The sequence below is a fragment of the Dysidea avara genome, chromosome 1 (genome assembly GCF_963678975.1).
Source record: "Dysidea avara chromosome 1, odDysAvar1.4, whole genome shotgun sequence".
Taxonomy (NCBI): domain Eukaryota; kingdom Metazoa; phylum Porifera; class Demospongiae; order Dictyoceratida; family Dysideidae; genus Dysidea; species Dysidea avara.
Genome location: NC_089272.1, coordinates 61,506,569 through 61,528,457, shown reverse-complemented (window position 1 = coordinate 61,528,457; position 21,889 = coordinate 61,506,569). Strand labels below are relative to the sequence as shown.

Genomic DNA, 21,889 nt, shown 5'->3' with positions numbered 1-21,889 from the left:
TGGCTAATTTGTAGTACTACTTAACCCACTAAAAATATTTTTGTTCAAATGTTTGACATAATATATCAAAATATTCACAATACATTTCCTATGGGGAAGCCATATAAGTATAGTGTCCATTACAGCCCTCTCCTGAACTTGTGATGGAGCCAAACCGTACGTGTCTGTTGTTGACACCTTTGCTGTTACCACTAATCATCTGGTGGTTGGCTGAATCTAGAGAAAAAAATCCACTTTTAATTTTTACAGTGGCTGTTTTTCAGGATTCACAGCTCAACGTGAACATACTTTAGTACGATATACTTTAATATGATCACAAAGTAGGGTTTACTAAGGTTTGTGCCAATGAATACATAGCAGCTTAGACTCAAGTAGCAAGTCTCCTTTGTTCTTTTTTATCAGGTCATAAATCCAATAAAACTTAACAAAGGGGCTGGCTACGCAAGTACATGTGTACATATCTAAATGTTCTGTAAACTAATATAAATACATTATATCTCTTCTAGAACCATATATGTGCATGCAATAAAATAAAGTGTGTCAATAAAAATACTTTTACAAAAATAAGTTAATTTGTTGGAGGCATTGTAGTTAGTGCAAATGTCTAGGCTACTCCATCACTGGATATCACCCAACACATCCAGTAAGGTGTTGTAGACATGTAGTACATCACTGAATGTGTTGTAGAGTGGGGTGGGTGTGGTCCTGACTATCCCTCGATGACATTGCATCTGTTAATGAAATGTGATGCCAGCTATGTCTTTCTATCAATAGTTACATGTGTGTAGTTGTGTGTGTATGGTACATGAGGTGATTTATATAGTAGAGATAGATAGCAATCTTCAAGACTGGGATGCCAACACAAAAATTGTGTTAGCTTCTACCTTGAAGCTAACTCGCCACACAGTTTAAGGCAGAGTAACCTGTAGACACTGGAGTTTTGATAAACAACCTTTCGTTTGATGTTATACATATGTACTAAATACATATACATATAGTTTTAGTGCGTGCGCTAGTGTGCACACACAACACATGTCACTTACTGCTATTCCTCTTTCCAACATTTTCTTACAAATTTCATCTCCAGAACATGAGAATCTCACAGCCAGGCAACAGCCACGTTGCTCTGGGTCACTAGGTGTAACCACATGAACTGTTGCTATGGAAGGAAATATATTTAAATTACATTAACAGTCCCAACACATCAACCATAATTCTAGCAGCTGAACCAGTCAGACATATACACACACACCAGTAGTTTTCTTCTTCTTGGCTTGTGGTTCCTGATCACCTTCTTGTTGTTGCTCTGGTGACAAGTTCTTTAATAACAGTTCATAGTAGCCAGTCAGGAGACGAGATTTCTTCCTAAAAGTCTTCATGTCAAATTGCTTGAAGATCTATAACAAAATTAGCAATGCATTAGTAAAGACACAGACCTAACACACACATTTCACATATAGACATGTGCACACAAACTATACTATTTAGTGTACAATATAAACACAGATACGTATGATGAGGAAGAAACATCATTTAGAAGTCCCTCATATTCACATGGTAACTCACATTCAGAGAAGCAATTAGTGTCACAGTCTCTAGTGTTGGGGTAGTTGTCATAGTGAACCCAGCTGCTCCTGGTTGTAGATCCAGACCTACACACAACAACATCAAATGGTCACCAGATCTCATATGTGGTTTAAAGCAGTACAGAGGTTTGTGGAATGTTTGCAACAAAACCGTAAAGCACCAACCAAAAAATGTGATCCATAGACTTTGAAACACATCACCACAACTTTGGTAAGTCACGTTTCTGGTAACTTCCTGTATTACAAAGATTCTGCAATCCTCTGTACCAGCAGGAACTTGTGAATTTATGCAAACACGAACATCTGTTACAATTTTCCTGGTTTGTGTATTTCATGTTGTACCTTTATCATTTATTACTTAATTGTGCTCATATCTACTACAGTAGTTACAATTAGGCAGTGGACTTGGTCATCCTAGCCTAACTGCAGTACATCCTCCTTGGCTACATTGGTGACTTTGATGATCCTTACGACAATCTATATTGGTGAACCTGTGAGCCATTCTCCAGACACCTACGGCATTGCTGCGCTATCTAGCTTTAGGACACAAACAGTCACCCTCAACCGCTTAACTCTACCAGCAACCCTTCCAGTTTCATGGTGGCCCTCTGTCATCATTCGCTTCAAGCTAACTCACTTGTTTACACTGCATTACACAAACTAACTCACTGCTCACTCACCTGCTTGCACTACCATCATGGAAACTTGTTACCGATTGTCACTGCTGTCACCAAAACCACTCACCAGCAACCTGCTTTGACCACAACCCATAGAGTGTCATAAGAAGCTTCATCATCACTCGTCAGCAGTAACCACCACTCTCACCAGTAGCCTGATGCAACTGGCTGACCTACCTTCTACATTCCAACAATAATGCTGATATTCTCCACCAACTAACCATACACCACTACAACTTAGCGACATGCAAATCTCAGAACCTTCAGCATTCATCAATATCACTCCACTGACACTTGTGTGTAGTGCTGCAGCTCCTTCCCAGTACTCCCATAACACCATGTAATCTCACCACTGGCATGAGTTCATCATTCACTTAGGGGGGAGTATTGTAGCACCACCACAAAGCCATGCAGTCAAGAACTTGTTGAATTATATCTTTATGCCGACACTAACATCTGCTTGTATGCTGTTTGTGTGTTTCATGTTTATTTCTACAGTTGTGATCATATCTACAACACACATCCAACACACATCACAATTTTGTTATTGCCATGCACCAAAGGAAGCCACTTAATTATCAGTTTTGTTACACTTGTGTGCTCTAATAGACAAACATAATTAATTATGACTGTCAGCATGAAGAAATGGAGGACAAAGGTAAATCCATGATTCATGCATTGTACGTACTGTGGTATGCCAAAAGGTACGTCTCCAGACAAAGTGACGTTGAACAGTGAAACAGTCAAGCCTTATCGAGTTATCCTTGCCAGGCAGTTAGTCAGTAGAAAATTCTATTGAATAAAATTTTAACATTTCATAATGGAGACATTGAGGATTGTACTGAAGGCACTTTTGGGCTTGGTTGTACCTAACCAATACTCAAGATGGTATTCTGAAGCTGGTTTTTGGGTGATATTTTTGGCCAGAAAAACCCGAACCTCCATGATCCCTAATATATAGTACTTCCATACTGTATGATAATCTATGCAAACATAGAAGGGAGTGGTTGTTGTGTTTTATGAGAAATGATAAATAAAAATTGAAGAAAGAAACAAAATACATGCTGATAATGGTCGCAACACTGTCGAGATCATGACAAAGGATGCATACTAATAACCAAGAGTTCGGTACTATGGGTGGCCTATAATATTCTGAACTCTTTAACACTGCAGTCAAATTACATGATAATTTGTGTACTACGTTCTGTTAAGTGGTACATTGTCCATTTGTCTTTACTTTAAAAGAAAATTTCCTGACTACAGTAATCTATATAGTATATTAAAAATTTACCATTGTTCTTCTCTTGTTTCACTACTTTTTATCATTTAGATTCCTACTTTATTTTTAAATTTATAATTTTTAATATACTAGTTTGTTTAGTTTTTTGTTAAGGCATACAGCTAGCTATAAACATGTGACTGTTCTATTAGGGTGACTGCTGTGTTAGAGTATCTCGAGGCAGCCTGCAAGATGTCCGCTTGCCAAAAAGGGGCGTGATTTCGACCAATTATAGATTATGTCGAGTCAGCCTTCCAAATTTAAGGTGTGTGGTCACTGAAATACAGCTAGTGCAAAAGTGGTGTCATCGTGGTTTCAATCGATAGATCGATAATGCATAGAATGAAGAATGGGATTGATCTTGTGACCTATCGTGAAGCTATCTAGTACCAGTACCTCCATAGAGTACCCTCTGTCATAGATTATATCAGTAAGGAATATAGTCTAAGCGTCTTAAATAATCTTGTGGCGTCTATTATGCTGTTTAAAGAAAGTGTTGATACGGAAAATTAACACCTCGATATGGTTTCGTTGGATGAAGAAGACAAGCAGCCTGATTGAAGATAAAAGAAAAGACAAGGCGCAGAGGGCACACACTCGTCGGAACCTCAAAAGGCACATCCCACTGGTGAGTTTGTTATTTGTGGCGTAAAATGGTGGCCGTGCGCTGCTTCGTTTGGGCTCTAGGCTTGCGACTGTGGTCAGTGAGTGAGGCAGTGAAGAGAAAGTTCGAGTTTTGGCGATTTAAAAAAAATTAATATCCGGCCACCTGTAAGCGTTTTGTTGTATTTCATACTGTTTTATGTACTATATGGACTAGTACTATTCCATAAAGGTGATTTGCATCTCGTAAGATATCTCTAGGATGATTTTTAAAGGCGGAATTTTGGCGGCGCGCGAAATTTTCACTTGGATTCCTACTTAAACAGTACTGACCGTACCGTTTGATACATCTTTTTATTTCAACATACATAACCCGTAAACCCGCATAGAACTTTTGGGGAATGCATGCTTACACATTACAGCATACATGGCAGTTTTAAATGGGGTAGCTTGACTCCTTCAGTCTAAAACTAAATGTTGGTTGAAAGTCTGTTCACTGGGCTACTTGGAAAAGTTTAAATGAACACTGTAACCACAAAGGCTTACTTGTTATGAAGCGTTGAAGGATAGTGTTGTTGCAAGTTGATAGAAGCAACAACTACTGAGTTGTGGATCATTTTATAAAGGGTTTGCATGCTTCTTTACCAAAAGGCAGCTTAAATGGCAAGTTTTGGTATGACAGTTTAGGGTTAGGGTAAAACCCTAGGTACCATTTTAATCTTTATTATGAGTAGAATAGCATAGATTGCATAGCCATAGGCAGTACGCTTCAAAATTTAGGCTACTATTTGGTGATAATGTGTTTTTCATCAGCGCCCGCATGTATTTTTACTGCTGCAAGTATTTCCCCATTATTAAAGATTTAACCATTATTTCACCAAATATTGAACATGAGCAATTCAATTTTCAAGATTGCTGCACAGTAGCTATCTTGCATTGTATACAAGAAAATGTGAAGATTAGACTGCAGTGATGCTTACTGATCCTCGAGTGGAACAGTTAACATGTGACAAAGGACGATGGGATATGGTTGCCAAACTGGCTGTGTTGAGTTAAGCTAAGTTAGCAAATTGTCTGTTATGTAGAGAGTATCAGGCCCTGGAGAGTAGAAATAAGAAAATAAGTCTATAGCTAGCTATACATTGTGGTAAGTACTGGGAAGAATGGGTAATGGTAATGACACACCCGCCCTATATATTCGGAAGTTTCTGATGAAACATGATATCACCAAATAGTGGCCTTACAGTGCTTCGTTTAAGTAATGTGTATTCAATCCAGTTTCTGGACTACGTCGGTTTAAGGGATAAAGTATTACTAAATGAACATGGCATAACTATTACTAAGAGTACATAATGTTTAAGAGGAAATAGTCACTGCATACATGCTGGCAGCATTTAGTCTTCAAATGAGCTGCTATAGTCGTCGTTTGCTTCACAAGTTTTAAAACAAGTTTCTACGTTGTCCTTAATCTTCACAGATATCCCAGACTGATTTTTCCCTTCACTCAGCATTACCAGTTGTTGGCGACTTTCACTCCAGTCTGGAATTCCAATCAAAATAAATACAGCCTTGTAAAACATTATCAAATCTGGATCATCTTGATCCATTAGTGCTGCAGCTGGTTGGTTGTATTCTGGCTCTTGACACCAGGTAATATCCTCTCTTCTATACGTAAGAGCATTTTCACCAAATAGTTTCAGATGAAGGTCTTCAAAATCGTTAAATTCCATGCTACCACCTTCCTGAAAATCCACAGGATATCTCAGTGCAAATTCATCCCAGAATAATGACTTGACATGAACATGCAGACCTAAACACTTTGCACTGTTAAATACAATATAGTCAGTACCCTTTAATTGTAAAATGGGTGAATCAGAGATAGCTCGAAATTTCTCTTTCTTATCATGGCCTGTGATTCTAGCTTCTTCTAAATATTCATTTTGGTCTACACATGATACCCTAACAAATTTTTTAAGAGGACACTTTTGTAGCTTGTTTATAATCTGTGCCTTGTCTACAGTAAAGTTAACATTAACAAACAAATCTGTCCACTGAAAATCAAAGGTGTAAGAATAATGTGTGTTAAAGCCCAGTACACCTCCATTACTCATAAACATGGGATTACTGAGTGCTGCTTGAAGTGTTCTGAAGAAAGGATTATTCATCATGTCGATTGTAGATCTATTGACAATGGTACTGTAGTATAGATTGTATGTCAGAGTTACTTGATATCCTTCAGTGACTGGAAGAACTTCGTGTTCAACATCACTGAAGAAAGCAGCCCAACATAGGCTGTTCAATGGATCAGAGGGAGGAGAAGACCAATCATACTTTACTTGTTTCTTTTGGTGATACACAATCAGCTCTCCACCGAGTTGGTAAACATACCATAAGACTACCAAACGTCTGCCCTGACTGAGGTGTGTCAACATGAGACTTTAAAAAGCCACCGGGTGCATAGACATTCAACCCGTACAGTTCTGCTTGTAAACTAACACAATTTGGGTGGATTAGTCCAATTTCTCCAATAATTGGAGTGTCACAGAGTTGAAATGTTGTTGTAAAATCTTTTGGCTCTAATTTAAAGCCATTACAATAGCTTTTGTCAATCACACTCTCCTCTTTGTATCCAAAACTAGTAACACCACATGCATCAAGTAGTTTACTCTGGAGGTAATTTCAATTTTTCACCACAACTAAATCTGCTAGTGATACTATCAGCCATGTGACCAAGATTTGATATTATTGAATTCTCAGCTATTACTTTCAGTGGCACCAACTCCCTCCACCTTCGATGACGGTGCCACATCTCTGCTTGTTAAGACTTCAGAATTGTCAATTGAAATATGCAACAAGACAACCTGTTTTATAGGATGCTAAGAGTTGGGCCTGTTTCAACAGGAATGTGATGTGTTTATTGTCAGTAGTGCATTTGTGCTTTTCATGACACAGTCAGCAAATTCCATGTCAAACATGTTAGAACAAGACATACAATATTATAGGTAGAGAAAGAGAAACTTTTGTATCAAACATTCCTACATTTTTTATTTTCATATTGTTAGAACTTTTCCCACACATGACACAAGACTACTGCTAGGTATCGATTTTTATTTTATCCTTGTACTATTCAGTAAAAGCCGTTCTTCCATAGATGAGCAGTTACAAAAACCAAACAAACACACACGAACAATAACAAGTACATAAAGGTAACATACACATTCACAAAGTTACAAAGGATAAACATGAACTTTACAAACTATATGTCATTCAGGGGATGGTCATGAAGCAGCGATGAAAAAGCGTGCATTGAACCAGAAATCCAGGAGAGTGCATGCATATATTATCATTTCTAACCCATGTCAGGGGCAGATCCAAGAGAGAGGTCTCTGAGCTGGGTGGAGGGTAAACCCTCTAAGTTCACATATGCAACTCAGCACATCCCGGCCTACAGCTTTTTTGCATAGCTGCAGCATGCACAATGCATTCTTCATGGACTTACCAGTGTCCTCCTTTGTGTCCCATTCATCTTTGCTGACAGCGAAAAGTGTCAATTAGGCGGTACTGCATGATGGCTTCCCTTCATAATGGAAATCATCCATATTTTTCATAGTGGCTACTTTGATTGCAGAGGTGTTTTCAAACAGTTCTTGGTTCGTAATGCTGTGTAACAGGTTGAACATAGCTGACAACGAAGCATAATGGATACTTCGCTTTTCAGACTATAACTGATCGTTAGGGTGTGAGGCACCATTTCTTTCTTTTGATGTGGTATGCGTGGGTTCACCAGTCATACTAATTTTACAAAAAAAGTAACAAACAAGTACACAGAACTTTCAACTAGAGTAGGGACTATAGCACAGTTATAAAAAGTATTGAAACAAGCTGGAGTAGTGCACGATATTAAATCACAGTAAAACAATAAGAAGTGTTATATCCCTACTACCATAACGGAAATGCACAGTAGGGATATAATTCTTATTGTTTTACTGTGATTTAATATTGTGCACTACTCCAGCTTGTTTCAGCAATGTGCTATGGCCCCTACTCTAGTCAGAAAATTTCTAATTATTTTGTGTACTTGTCTAGCTATAACTAGCTGGAAACCTATACACTGCTGTTTGTACAGCTTATTGCTATACTATGCTATTGTAGACTTATAGCTTACAACTTCCTGGCACACAGTAGATATGACGAATGATGGAGCACTTGTTAATGACACTTCTTCCTGACCAAGTTGAAGAACTACTGAAGTAACTAATTCCTGTGTCACTCCGTAATTCATACTGCTGAGTGTTGGGACTGGAGTTCAGTTCATTCTGTATCTTCTGGGTGAGGTCTCCTATCATGTACCCATATAGAAAAAATGTCGGGTGGAGTCAGGTACGTTACCACAAAGAAAAGTACCAGCAGTAAAACACTACTTTATATAGAAGAATATACAAATCAGACATACCTACAGTATACAACAATATCAGTGACTACAAATGCCATTGCTCCCTTGTAGTTGCTAGCTCTTCCACTCACAATAAGCGGATGTCTTCCACCATTTGCTGAACATCAACCTGAGCTATCATCACATGATGCTATCTCACGGTTAATTAGAATAGTTCAGGACTGTTCTATTAGTGTATATCAAAAGTACATAATAACAAAATAAGAGCAAAAGTTCGTAATACTTGTATGGGGGAACTGCCAGTATGGCCTGTACAAACACACTATTACAAGTTCACTTTTGATCATATATACACCTCTAGCCTGATTCTATTGATGACAGAGAACTGTTCATAGGTGATGATTGGCATTGATAAGGTCAAGCCTTTCTTCTAAAAGATGCCTGAAGCGTTACTTGCAACTGTGTGTTTGCTGAATGTACTCCAGTTAGACACTCTCCCCATACAAATATTAAGAGTATTATGTACTCTTGAGTATATCAATCTTTCGCAATCTGTTGCTTTCCTCTGTGCACATTCTGTCTTAGATTTCCTGTTCGAGGTTCAACCTAAAGGGGTAGAGTCTCTAGACCCCAACCCCCCCTCACCCCTGCATGTAAGCCTGCTTATTTTACCTAGCTAAATAACAAAGCTTCAGCTGACTAGTATAGCTTATTGCAGTGGCAGCCTTGACGTTAACAGACTTTGCTTCCTAGCCTACTGCATCACAACTTTCACAAGCCAATATACTTACTGCACATTGTATAAACATTGTATATCCACTATAATGTCAATCTACTTGTGGACCACACCCGCTCATTCCAGTAGCTACGCTTATGAGGCTACGTCAAAATCAACTACATTACAACTAATGTCCACTATGCACATCTCATGGCATGGTAGATCATGCGTCTCAGCTTGTTACAGAAGTCCTGGCTGCACTTAAACCAGTCTTCAATTGTCACTATTGTTGTACTATATCACCTGTCAATTGTTAGACTATTTACTCGCTCAATAATTTACATGAATACACAAGTGCGGTATGAGTGTAAGGGTGCAAGACAGCCATAAAAGTGCTTGAGGGATTCGTCTTGCGAACATATATACTGTACTACACCTGTACTCGACATTTGCAATTTTCTTTCGAGTGTTCAGTGAGACCAGTGCAATGCTGCATTTGAGCAGTACTCCATGTTTGTACTTAAATAAGTAAACAAGTTGATTCTGTGCTATTTCTAAAAAAAACCAGGAACCCAGTAAATACTATCCCTTGAATTTATTAATTATTTATACGTATATTAACACACAGCCTGCTATTAATTATTTCTTACCTTGTTTTGTAACGATACAGTACATTAACATTAAATGCACTTTGTAATTCACCAATTATTTTGTAATTCATCAATTACGTTGCTATGCATCATTAAGGAAGCAAAACTCTAACAAACCACAAATTACACACAGAAATATCTTTTATAATTTGTCTAATGTTATTATATGTAAATTCTCTATACAAAGCCTTACGCCTGCTCTTAATTTTTGTTTGCATACAAATGGGATACCCCCCCCCCCCCCCCCCCCTGACTTGAGAATATACATCCTTCCTGGTAGCTTACAAGGCCGGTTTTGTTGTTTTTCAGTCGTTATATGCCTGTTACAGCAAGTAGGCTAGCCCCTAATAAACTGTTTCACCTGGTTTCAATTACCAACCACCACAGCCCCTTCAAGTAAACACGACAAAAAACAAAAAGTTAAGCTTTAATATAGCATGCCTTTATGCATTCAATCATAGATAATAGAGTACTTAAAAGGGATAGGAAACGCAATAACGTGGCGTCACAAAATACGTACATTTCTATTGGAATTCCGTGTATTACGTCACGAACATACTCGTTACGCTTGCTGCGCTTGTATCAAAGAGAAACAAATTGTTGTAACGACAGGATTTTGCAACCAACAACTATGAAAACTTCGCTACAATGAACTCAAATAAGTAATCGAGGGAACTAGGATGGTACCAACCCTCAAGGAAGTTGTGTGCAAAATTAAAGGAGATTGAAAGTGAAAAAAAAACGGCCCAAAAATTACTTTAAACTACTTTACTTTCTTCGTAAATATATTCTATCCTTTTAACTGTGGTAAACCTATTCCTTACCATTTAACAGAGGGAACCAGAGGAAATACCAGAGCAAAACAGGAACTGTTGCTTGAAGAAACGACTAAGTATCTTCCATTTTTAACCAAAAGTTTAAACCACCTTGCAGTACAACGCAACGGTAAAAGACTGTGTTTGTGACATGCCTAGCTTACCACAAGATTCGAAAGTGGAACCGGCTATAAAAGAAGCGGTATGGATAAGGCATGAAGATACTATGAACGAAAGTATGACAACGTGTAACAATCATGGTTAATGCGATACGCTTTGTTACAAAATCTACGGTCTGAATTCTCTCGCCAAAATCTCTCACAAAGGCCTAAGTACTTGCTGTAGTCTGTTGGATTACTATTTATGCTGCTTAGAACACTAATTCCCATGCTTGAACACAAAACTGTCTTGTCTTTTCAAGTCACGCATAATGGAAATCAAACAGGAAATCGCTTGCGTTTCCTATCCCTTTTACTCTATTATTTATGATTCAATGAAGGTTTATCTTCTGTATCTCAAAGCCTGTTTGCTCACGTGAGTGTTGGACAGACATGTAGAGGCCAAACCAATTTCAGGATAGTTCACAACCAGTCTTTGTGGGTGCGTGCCTGGTTTAAAAACACACTTGGAGAAAACTACGTATACACTGTATATTAAGCTACATACACACTGTATATTAATAGGCTTACAGTTATCCATAACAAATCTTGTTTCTCTTTTATGTGCCCACCACCCAACCATCCTAAATGAAAGATGGATTAACACATGTGACCTGACCATATACATATGCACACTTGTAGCATAAGAATACGATCATATACACACTAAGAAATTATTTTTAATTACACCAGTAGCATAGCTACAGTATGATATTCGTGACTGGATCACTGAAAACCCGACACAATCCTGCATTTTTCAAATTCCCGTTTATTAAACATTTATAATCTACTCAGCCAAGTGTACCCTCTGGCATAGTTTCAGTCTCATATGCCAATAACTTTTTGAATTAAAGCCCTACAAAGTAGCAACAACAACAGAAAAATTGATTTGTACAGCAGGTATAGGAAAAATAAATTACAGGTGCTTACTAAAATGGTTGTAACTTACAAACGGAATGACATACAGAGTTGAAATTTGCACCATTGTGTTCACCCTGAATAGGGAAATAGATTGTTGGGTAAGGTTTTCATTTAATCACATTTCTTTAGTGCATATTTGTGAAGAAAGATTGATCATGTACGGTTGCTTCAATGTGACATAAATATCCATAATTTGTGTGTCTTTGAGTCTACTGCAATGAAACAAAAGATTTTCAAACTCCTTTTGAGTAGGTGAATAAGATGATATAAAGTTTCTTATTGGTAGTCTCTTCCTTCGCTAAGAAAGGTGTTCAAAAGTTTTTCAATGATATGCAAATATTTCACCCAGTCCCATTGTATTCAATGCTCTATACGTAAACTTAGGTTTAAGCGATTGTGTCTGGTTTTCACAGATCCAGTCACATACATGGCTGCGACTGTTTTATTAGAGTATCTCGATCTCCCTGCGTGTCTTGAGTTAGCTATGTAAATATTAATGGACATGGTTGTCATATCTTGTTTTCCTCAAGAAGGTATGTGTAAGCTTCAAGACACATCAGAATGGCATGGAGATACAATTCATCATTTACATAAAATATATTTGGTATTTATAAATCTGACGTGTCAACGTTGACATTTCTTTTAGATCACCTTAATGGATAACAACATGTGATTGATTATGAAGCCAAATCCCTTATCCCCCAATTAGCATATGATACCTATTTCAAATAACACACCTTGGAAGATCAAAGTTGTACGCATGCTTTTCATGTAGGAAGAATCCAGATATTCCAGCTGGACTGGCACACACGTACTTGTAGTTACACCAAATAGCAAAGTCCACTCCCCAGTCAGATAAGTGTAGTTCAATATTTCCTATGGCATGAGCCAGGTCTGTGCCCATGTAGCAACCCTGTAAGAAAGTGTGCAAGTAAATTGGAAATAGTGTACATTTACAGCACGTTCTTGTTTGTCCACTTTGACACAATAAGTGGTTGCATAATTAGAACAATTCAACGTATGAACGCCAACATACGCAGCAGCAAAAGAAACAAATTCTTAAAGTGAGCAAGTTGCTTAAAATGCCCTTTAAAAGCGAATCAATGATCAGTCTCACAAAAGCTTGCGGGGAGACTCACTGCTGTTGGACTACCTGTAGCTGCATTGACAATTTACAAGAAAGTTTGGAACACCACTTTGCAAATTCTCATAGAAATTGTACCCTAATAATGATGTATACTTTTGTAATTCTGAACACAGTGAAATGTGAATTAAAAGTTGACAAAATACAAATTCTCTTCTGCAACATTTCTCAAATACTGATCAACTGACAGTTAAATAAAGCAAGTGTAAACTGTAGATCTGCCACTATGAATTAGGACTGGGAGATTATATCGATTGTGGTATTAATCGTGATTGTCTCTGAACATCGTGATGTTGATATGTGGTATAAATAATCATGATGTTGTGACATGCCATACAAGTGTGCATTAGTATATATATTCAAAATGGTGGCACATACTGTTGTGGAAGAACACGATCTAGAAAACAATCCTGATATAGTTCAGTTTTGAACAAATTTTACTACATACTGTAGCTTAAAGCTCACCTGTTAGAAACTGTTGAATTCTAAGGGTATATACTATTATTTATTAGTATTAAACTGTAACTGCCTATGGCCTTAATTGTGTCAAACAACAGGTTATACACAATTTCACCTTGTATTAAATATAACTCATATAAAGTAGTGCATGCTCAATGATGATGTATGTGAGTTATAACATCGTGATAGTTACCACAATCGTGATATGTTGTATCCTATAATCGTGAAAGTAGCAAATGTCACAATCGCTCAGCCCTACTATGAATTAGTTACTTATTGTCAATAACACATCACACGCTATACACATACAGTTTAATTACACACACCTTAGCATGGGCAGCTTCAGTGATTGTTTTGATGTCAAATGCCTGACCAGTGAGAAACTGAATCCCTGTAGAAAGACATGATCGATCTAGTCATACTATTCAGATATCAACACCTTACCTGGGATATAGACCAAAGCAATTGAGTCACCTTCTTCCATAATTTTAGCCACTATGTCTTCTGTTCTGAGAGTTTCTTCACCCTAATAGAAGCACATGTAACTTCCTTCACATAGAATAGCTAAACAGTGCAAACAAGTTCCAGCTGTGCACATCTGGAGGATTTATATTGTATTGTGACAACCGTAACAGAAATATTTGTCTTTGAAAAAGAGTATCAAACAAGGGACCCTTGAGTGTGAAGATAATAGAGTTATTATACCATCACAGATATGCAGACAGACAGACAGACAGATGTACATACATATGCAGGCACATGCACACATGTACGTACACACACATATACTGTACAACATCTACATGTAACACACTTCACGAGGTTTTACTATCACTACAGACGTTGCTGGATCATATCCATGTAACTGAATTTGAGACTGGACGGAATACTAAAGTGATGAAAATCAAACACAGTATAATTGTGGCCACACATGCATCACTTACATACAACACAACACAGAGTAATACATATGTACTAAAGCAGTGTTAGCCTGTACTTAGCCAACACCTGAAACAAACCAGCTGCATGAAACACAGCTATAGCTATTCAGTGAACCAGCACTGGGATGCCTGTGCATCCTCACCGATTTGATTTTCATCTTCAGGACTAGTAACTCACACAGGCTAGGAGAACTGTCCCAAATTTCATAGATGGAGGCCACAGAACCTAAACTTCGACAACAACCCAAACACTGCTCATGAGACAAGGACATGTTGGGCATTTGCTTTCTTAGTTGTAAACAGTTCTTGTACAGCTAGGGAAGTCTACACCAACAACAACTAGTCAACATGAGTATCAAACCCGGAACCTTGGCTGGTGTTCTAACTTAACTACAGGTTTGTCTAGCTCACTAACACACATCCACATACATGTACACATGCACGCACGCACTACACATACAAAGTCAGAAGGGAACACTCCATCTTCAATGAGGATCTTGTGTCTAGTAGCAGTTGGTTGATAGAAGGCAGTCAGTCCAATATGAATATTAATGGTTAGTCCATTCATTATGGCCACTTCTAGAGATGGGTTCTTAGCTCCTGACAAAATAATTAATATAGCAGTTAATATACAACACTAACAGTTCAACACTACCTGAATTAAAGACATACAGTGTAGTTAATATCATTATTGAATGTAATAAGTATCTGAACAGCACACATTGTATGTAATGTGGTGCAACTCTGCACAATAGTGGGAATCGTATATTATTCAAGTATAGTGTAAAGAGATATTCCTAATATAGAAATCACTACTATTGTTGAATTGGAGCCTAGGCAGATATGAGATATCCAATATATTTACGGTAGTGCACAATCAAGGGTATCCTGTTTATATTACACACTACACACTTACCAACTAGAATTCCACTTTGCTCCAATACAGTATCCTCAATTGGTACCCATGGCCTCTCTCCTGTATTACGACCATACTGGCCCCTGTAATAGTTGTGCCAAGGTGAATATATTATTAGTGGATTATCGTGCCTATTATAACTTTCAGCAAGGAAAGGTACATGACTACGTGTCAGTATATGGAGTTACGTAGCAGTAAGCCCTTTGCCCTTTTTAATTAATACTGTATTATTAACTGTAGGTTAATGGCTTAAGGCAGGCTCCACTGTGCTGTGATTTGTTTGAATTTGGAAATGGAGAATCAGTTAATCCCAGCCACTACAGTATTAGCAACAGATAAATGCACATACGTACCTCTTACGCCATTTCTCCATCTCTGCATCTACCAGTTCCTTGGTTTCTATTGGCTGTAATCCGAGTGACTGTCCTGCAAAGTAGACGCATTCCTTGTTGGGATCCACACCTGTATGGTGAGGTCATGCAATAATTTACACTTACACATATTAGAAATACCATTCGCTGCCACAAAAATCCATTGGTAAATATGGATTATCAGTCTGAACTAAAGAATACACAAAGGTTTTGGTATTGACGGTCTGGTTGTTCACTTTACCTCTAAGAGAGGACAACCCCTTTATTGTAAACTGGTCCCAAAGTATCCTTCACTTTGGTACCAACCAAGTGTCAATATTAGCATAATTATGTTGTAAAGGATACTTTGAATGAGTGTCTAACCCTACAAGTGTCCACAATATTCTTGTTTGAAGTAAGGCCTTTCTTTACAAGGGGTACATTCTTGCAAGTCACTGTACAACTACACAGCCAAGGGTTTTCAGGTTTGACCATTGAGACTGATTTATTCAATATGTTCGTGCACTGAAAACATGACTGATCCGAATATACACTGTGACTGGAGACAATAGTACAGTGACAATGGGAGCGCCAACCATGAATGTATAAACCCACAATCGAATACAACGATTCCGTATGACTGATTTGCAACATTCATACTAGCACATTACCAAAACAAGCTATACTGCAAGTGTACACACCTTTTGCTGGCCCGTCCACTTCTTTAGATTCTTCTAACAGCTCGCACACACGAGGGATGTGGAACTGTTTTCTAATGTGACCCATCTCATCATTATCGTCCAGGTACTTAGCAAATTCCTGGTCAGTAACTTGAAGACCTTTCTCCTTAGCCAGGCGGAGCAACTGTTCTGCTGGATGTCCTTCCATTGTTCGCAGTTTGGTCACTGATTAATTAGGCTAGTCACGTGAGAGCACAAGCAAAGGCGCGAACTTTCGCGCCTCTAAAAATCTACTATCGCATTAAATATGTTCACGTTTAATTGTAGAAGGATAATCTCTAGCGAATGTTTGGCTTTGTTCATCCGGGCACCAAGGCTACTGCTTGCTCGGACTACTACGCTTACCTATGTAGGCACGCCGACTAGTTATGCCATACAGCATCCAGCGGAGCAGTTGCTTCGTCTGGCTAAGGAGAAGGGTCTTCAAGTTACTGACAAGGAATTCGCCAAGTACTTGGACGATAATGATGAGATGAATCACATTAGGAAACAATTCCACGTCCCTCGTGTGTGGGAGCTGTTAGAAGAATCCGAAACAGTTGACGGACCAGCAATAGGTACGTATATTCTGTGAGTGACTAGTCTAGTGTATACATACACCTTGTCATAGTTGGAGCCTTGGTGTGTTATAGCTTCAGTCATTAAGCCACTTCCTTATTTGACTGCCAGTTGATTTATATCAAGGGGTCCAGTGGTACTCCTGTTCTCTGATATTAAATGGCATCATTGTTACAATGATCACTACTGTGTTGTGATCATCGTAGCAATGATGCTTGTCTTGACTAAGTGAAAATGTTTTTCTTGGCCACTTCTTGGTAGAATTCTCTCACTAGTGCCACACGTGTTACTTGTAATTATGATGAATCTATATCCTCTGTTAAGGACTTTTACTTAACTAGTATAGTTATATAGAAAATGACAGACTACTCTATTAGAGAGTTTAAAAATGGCTTTGTCATTAATCACAAATAGTTGTATTAGTTAGATAATAGCAGCCAGACTAAATGACAGTTTTAACCATATGAATATAATGTACACTTGTATGGATTAGTTATATAAGTTACTAAACAAGATTCATAGTTGTAATGAATTCATTACCCCATACATTACTGCTAATAATACTCTAAACGGAAGTTCATTAATTTTAATGGCCTTAGAATGATGTAATAACTAGATGCTGTGGATGCCCGTAAAAGTATATTGAAGTCATTGGGATAGTCAGTGGTTAAATCTCAGCTAGTTACAAAGTATACAGTTCTCTGTGCATATAATGAAACTACATTAATTACTCTTTCAGTTTGTGGTTTTCTGCTGTGAATAGAGTAAAGTATGAGCGAGTTGTAGAGTCACAAAGTTAAAGATTTTGCTGTGCAATACTATTCATGGTTGATACTTGTGAGTGCATGCTTAATTTGATTAACAAAGGTTAGTAGTAGAGTAGTTCGTTAATTGCATTAAAGATAAAGGCAGCACATCAACTTGACCAAGTGATCAAGTTAACACCACCTTTAGCCAGCCAGCAACCACTATCCAGGTGATCCTAACACTTGTTTTGTGTTGTTATTTACATAAAAACAATGGAAACAGGCACCTGTTTACCTGCATAAACAACCTTTTGCCAGGTGTTGTCAAATCGCTACACCTACAAGCAGCAGACAACCACCAAAAGGTGTAGAAACTCTTTAGTGTCTATGTAGCAAAGGTTTTGGTGTCTGTGGTCGTCCATTTCCCCCAATGGTTTCTATTTTCATGGCTAACCACAGTATCCAGTGTTGTGTGGTAACAAATATCACAGCTCATAAACTACAATACTTTCACTTTGTCTATATTATTCTTTAAAGGATTGCTGTGCTCTGTAACAAACGTAAATCTAAAAATAGGTGACTGCTTTATTAGAATATCTCAAAATAATTGTACTCATATTATATCAGCAGTAATTATACTGTACTTATAATCACTTTATTTGTTTTGATGTATTGAGTGGTTAGATGGCTGTTTATCTAGCTAATGAAATCCCTACAATTGTAAACTATATTCATACCGCTACTGGTGACACGACTGACACGTTTGACTTCTAAGACGTGACTCATTATTAAAAGCAGTTTATTGGTGTATATGACACTGTGCTAAGCTTTTCTGGTTAAAAGTAGTGCTGAAACGATTATTCTTCGGTTATTTGACTATTCAGTCAGCATGACACTATTCGATTCTTTAACACGCTATTCAAATAATCGTTTTCACTTTGTACACTGTATTCAGATGGAAAAGCCAACCTTGACATTTAAGATTATGAATGAAGTGATGTATTTATGCTGTAAAAAATTCTATTTAGAAAAGATAGAAATAGCTCTTAGGCTTTACCTTGCTCCCTAACAAAAGGTTTCAGTACTTATTCAATAGAAGTATAAGCTTAGAGAATAGTTGAATACTGGTATATTGATGAATACCCGTATAGGATTGCTTTTAACCCAGCCTTTGGTGTTTAATTATCCAATTTGTCGATGGTTTAGCAGACACACCCTGAACAAAAACTTGAGGTTGTCACATTATAACACATGCCTACTCGTACTGAACTATATATATATATATTTAGCTTTTGGGATGATACCGCTTCTTACTAGGCTCAAGAAATGATTCAATAGTTACAATAACAAGCTAACTATATACTGATATACCGCGATATTTTCCTGTCACTAATACCGTGTATTCAAATTTCAATACCACCAAGCTCTAGTTACAAGTATAGTTTTATGCTGCACTGTCCACAGAAATCATTATTATGAACAGATATAAACGTAGCTTATAGCATATACAGTGCATAGTTCAGTGATGGAACAGTGTCATAGATTTTCTTAGCCAAGGGTTGGGGGGGACACTGGTTTTAAGGGATCTACGCTTACAAATAAAGTTAACCTTTTTGATCAATGTTTTGTGCTCAAACTGTTCTATTGATTATTTTGCAACAATTACAAATGGATTTCTAGGTATCTTATTTGTTTTTCTTTTCTTCATTAAATTTGTGCAAAATTTGGTTGGTCGGAATAGGTATGACCTTATGCTTTTGAACAGTGCTCAATAATCAAGCCTAGTATATACTATAAAAATGCTTGAGAGCTGACTATTTTATTAGAGTATATGTGACCGTCTCAGCAAAAACCTAACATGTTCGCATAAGCATGTGTATTGAGAATAATAAAATTAAGGTAGTGCTGAAGTAATTATGTGAAGCCATACGATGCCCATTTGTCACGATTAAAATTAGCCCACACACTTAATTAGCTATTTTAGGGTGGTGGAGAACTCTGCTTGTGAACCATGTAGTCTACGTTTAAAGGGTTCTTATGACAGTCTGTAGTGTTGTAGCTTAGCATGCCAAGTTCGTGGCTATTAAACTCTGAACTTACGAGCTGATTTTAAAAATAACTCACCCCAGAAACAACCTAGCACTAAGCCACCTTGGCTCTTATGGTTTCTCACCTTGTAGAACAACTCTATGGGATCCTTTTTAACAATAACAACGCGGAAACTGGTTAAAATGCAAACCCGCATTTTCCAACAAGTGATATCACGTCCGTCAACAGTGAATTGTGAAAAATCGTTCCATAGCCCTGTAAAGAAACACTTCACCAGTGTCTCTGCCAAATTTTGAAGGTCTATGGTACATAAATATGGAGTTATTTCACGAATTGTAAGACAGTGTAACTGGCCTGTAAAGCAGTAATCACGTGATAACAGTTGGTGTTGTTCACCGTGAAGTTACCAGAGTTTTGACAAGGTGATGAAGTTAGTACGTGAATATCGTTACTTGTATCAGCAATAGTAGCCTGACAGTCTGATAGAGTTGGTTCTTTCAATATTTCGAAGCGCTTTGGTTTGTTCTAACATGATGTCCCATTAGTCTTGTAAGGCTTCATTTGATTACTTCAGCGCCACCTTAAAAACAAAGAATTATGCATGCTGCAAAGAAAAACATGTAAGTTTTTTATCGGGGCATTACTCAGAGAAGGAAGATTCAAATTGATTATCATCTTATTTGCCTGCTCATGGAGAGTTAGAAAATCTTTGTTTCATTTCTGTAGCCCCAGTGGTATATGTGTAATGTACATTTGTTTACAATGTAGTAAACACAAACAAGATCGTCATCATTTCTTCTACTAAACCGCCTTCATACCCACATGTGCAAGTGTCTACAGGGCTAACACTATACCTTGGCTGATGTGCTAATCGACGGTGAACATTTTATGCCAAATTGCAATGTTGCAGACTAATGCTAATGGAAGTTGTGGCTGCGAATGTAAGCACCTGTAGTTTATTTTCAGTATAGTCGCTGTACAAATCAATTATTTTACTCTTCCTACTGTCTAGCACTATAATTCCAAAACTACTCACCATAGAAGGCTGAAACTTTGGTGATCTGTTCCTTGGACACTGCAGATAATGCTGAGAAGATAAAATATTTTGGAAATTGTGTGAACAAGTTGGGACGGTCGCATATTAGTATTTCCTGACTGCTAGAATAAGTGACTACTCTATTGAAGTATCTTGATCTAATTTCTACAAAAGCACGAATAACCAGCGCCAAGAAACAGTTTAATTAGTTATATTGCATTTTTTCAGCAGTTTTTGTAAAATAATATGAAGTGTGGTCATTAATTGCTTTCTTCCTGGTGTACGCATTGCAAATTTTAATTAACTTGTTGAAAATTGTTCCTATTATGGTGGTGTTATGTTTGATAACCTATTATGTTTTAAATTATGCTGTCCTGCCGTACATGTACTATACTTCTCATCCGAATCATTTAATCCTATATAGTTTTTATGTATCTAAGAAGTGCTAAAGGCTGGAATAATAGGACCAAGAAACTTGGACAAATTTTTACTTTCTTAGTCATAATTATTTATTACTATGTGTATGTGATTAGGGTTTTTACCCCGTGGGCAAAACCAGCCAAGCTGACTGCCCAATACCTAGTTTAGTAGTACTGTACGGTCATACAATTGACCAGTCACATTATGTATAGTATATATTTGTGATCAGTTGTGATTGTGTGTGTGCATTAGGCATGTATTTGCCAATAAGAAATTCAATATTGACTGGGCCTAGCTATAAAGTGATCCTATAAGTCCTGAATTATGCGTATCAAAGAAATTTACATTTTATCCAAATTCTGTATCAGTTGTCAGAACCTACAAAAAATCTACTTACCAGTACCACCGATATTAGACCAATTTCTGATTGACAGTATATCACTGATTCAATACAGTATTATAGCTAGTGAGCAAATTCAGCATAGTTTATTGCAGTTTCACATGTCATATATGTATGTATATATGTAGGAGTGGATCCTAATAAGGAATGTGTTTACTTTGCGGGACAGTCAATTGGCTTACAGCCAGTTGGAGCCAAGCAACTGGTGGACGAGGAGATGGAGAAATGGCGTAAGAGGTAATACTAATTGGGTGCACACATTTATAAAAGATTTGTAGTTTGTGAGTATGTTTATTCAGGGATGTGTTCTGAGAAACTTTCAGGGGCCTC

General features: G+C 37.5%; 2 protein-coding genes across 3 annotated transcripts in view; one reads left to right on the top strand and one right to left on the bottom strand.

Moving 5' to 3' along the window:
* Window positions 1–468: 468 nt before the first annotated feature.
* Window positions 469–16,570, bottom strand: LOC136239768 (kynureninase-like). Its single transcript, XM_066030507.1, has 13 exons — window positions 16,312–16,570; window positions 15,614–15,722; window positions 15,261–15,343; window positions 14,805–14,944; window positions 14,218–14,292; window positions 13,848–13,929; window positions 13,730–13,794; window positions 12,538–12,713; window positions 11,411–11,463; window positions 1,567–1,652; window positions 1,253–1,397; window positions 1,044–1,159; window positions 469–731 (listed from the first exon to the last, which is right to left on the bottom strand). Exons 1-13 carry the CDS (start codon window positions 16,496–16,498, stop codon window positions 618–620), a joined length of 1,431 nt encoding a protein of 476 aa, XP_065886579.1. The 5' UTR covers window positions 16,499–16,570; the 3' UTR covers window positions 469–617.
* Window positions 16,554–21,889, top strand: part of LOC136239742 (kynureninase-like) — a 22,019-nt gene continuing 16,683 nt past the window's right edge. For both annotated transcript variants that reach the window (XM_066030478.1, XM_066030472.1), the window contains exons 1-2: window positions 16,554–16,907; window positions 21,688–21,796. In XM_066030478.1, the coding sequence (XP_065886550.1) occupies window positions 16,598–16,907; window positions 21,688–21,796 (419 nt within the window). In that variant the 5' untranslated portion in view covers window positions 16,554–16,597. The remainder of the gene's footprint in view (window positions 16,908–21,687; window positions 21,797–21,889) is intronic.

What these genes read in the sequence shown, in the direction of transcription:
- LOC136239768 (XM_066030507.1), bottom strand. Translation starts at nt 16,498, where the DNA reads ATGGAAGGACATCCAGCAGAACAGTTGCTCCGCCTGGCTAAGGAGAAA. An exon ending in GAGTGTTCCCTTCTGACTTT is followed by an intron (nt 14,293 to 14,804) that starts GTATGTGTAGTG and finishes TCATCACTTTAG; the next exon opens with TATTCCGTCCAGTCTCAAAT. An exon ending in CAAGAAGAAGAAAACTACTG is followed by an intron (nt 1,160 to 1,252) that starts GTGTGTGTGTAT and finishes TTCCTTCCATAG; the next exon opens with CAACAGTTCATGTGGTTACA.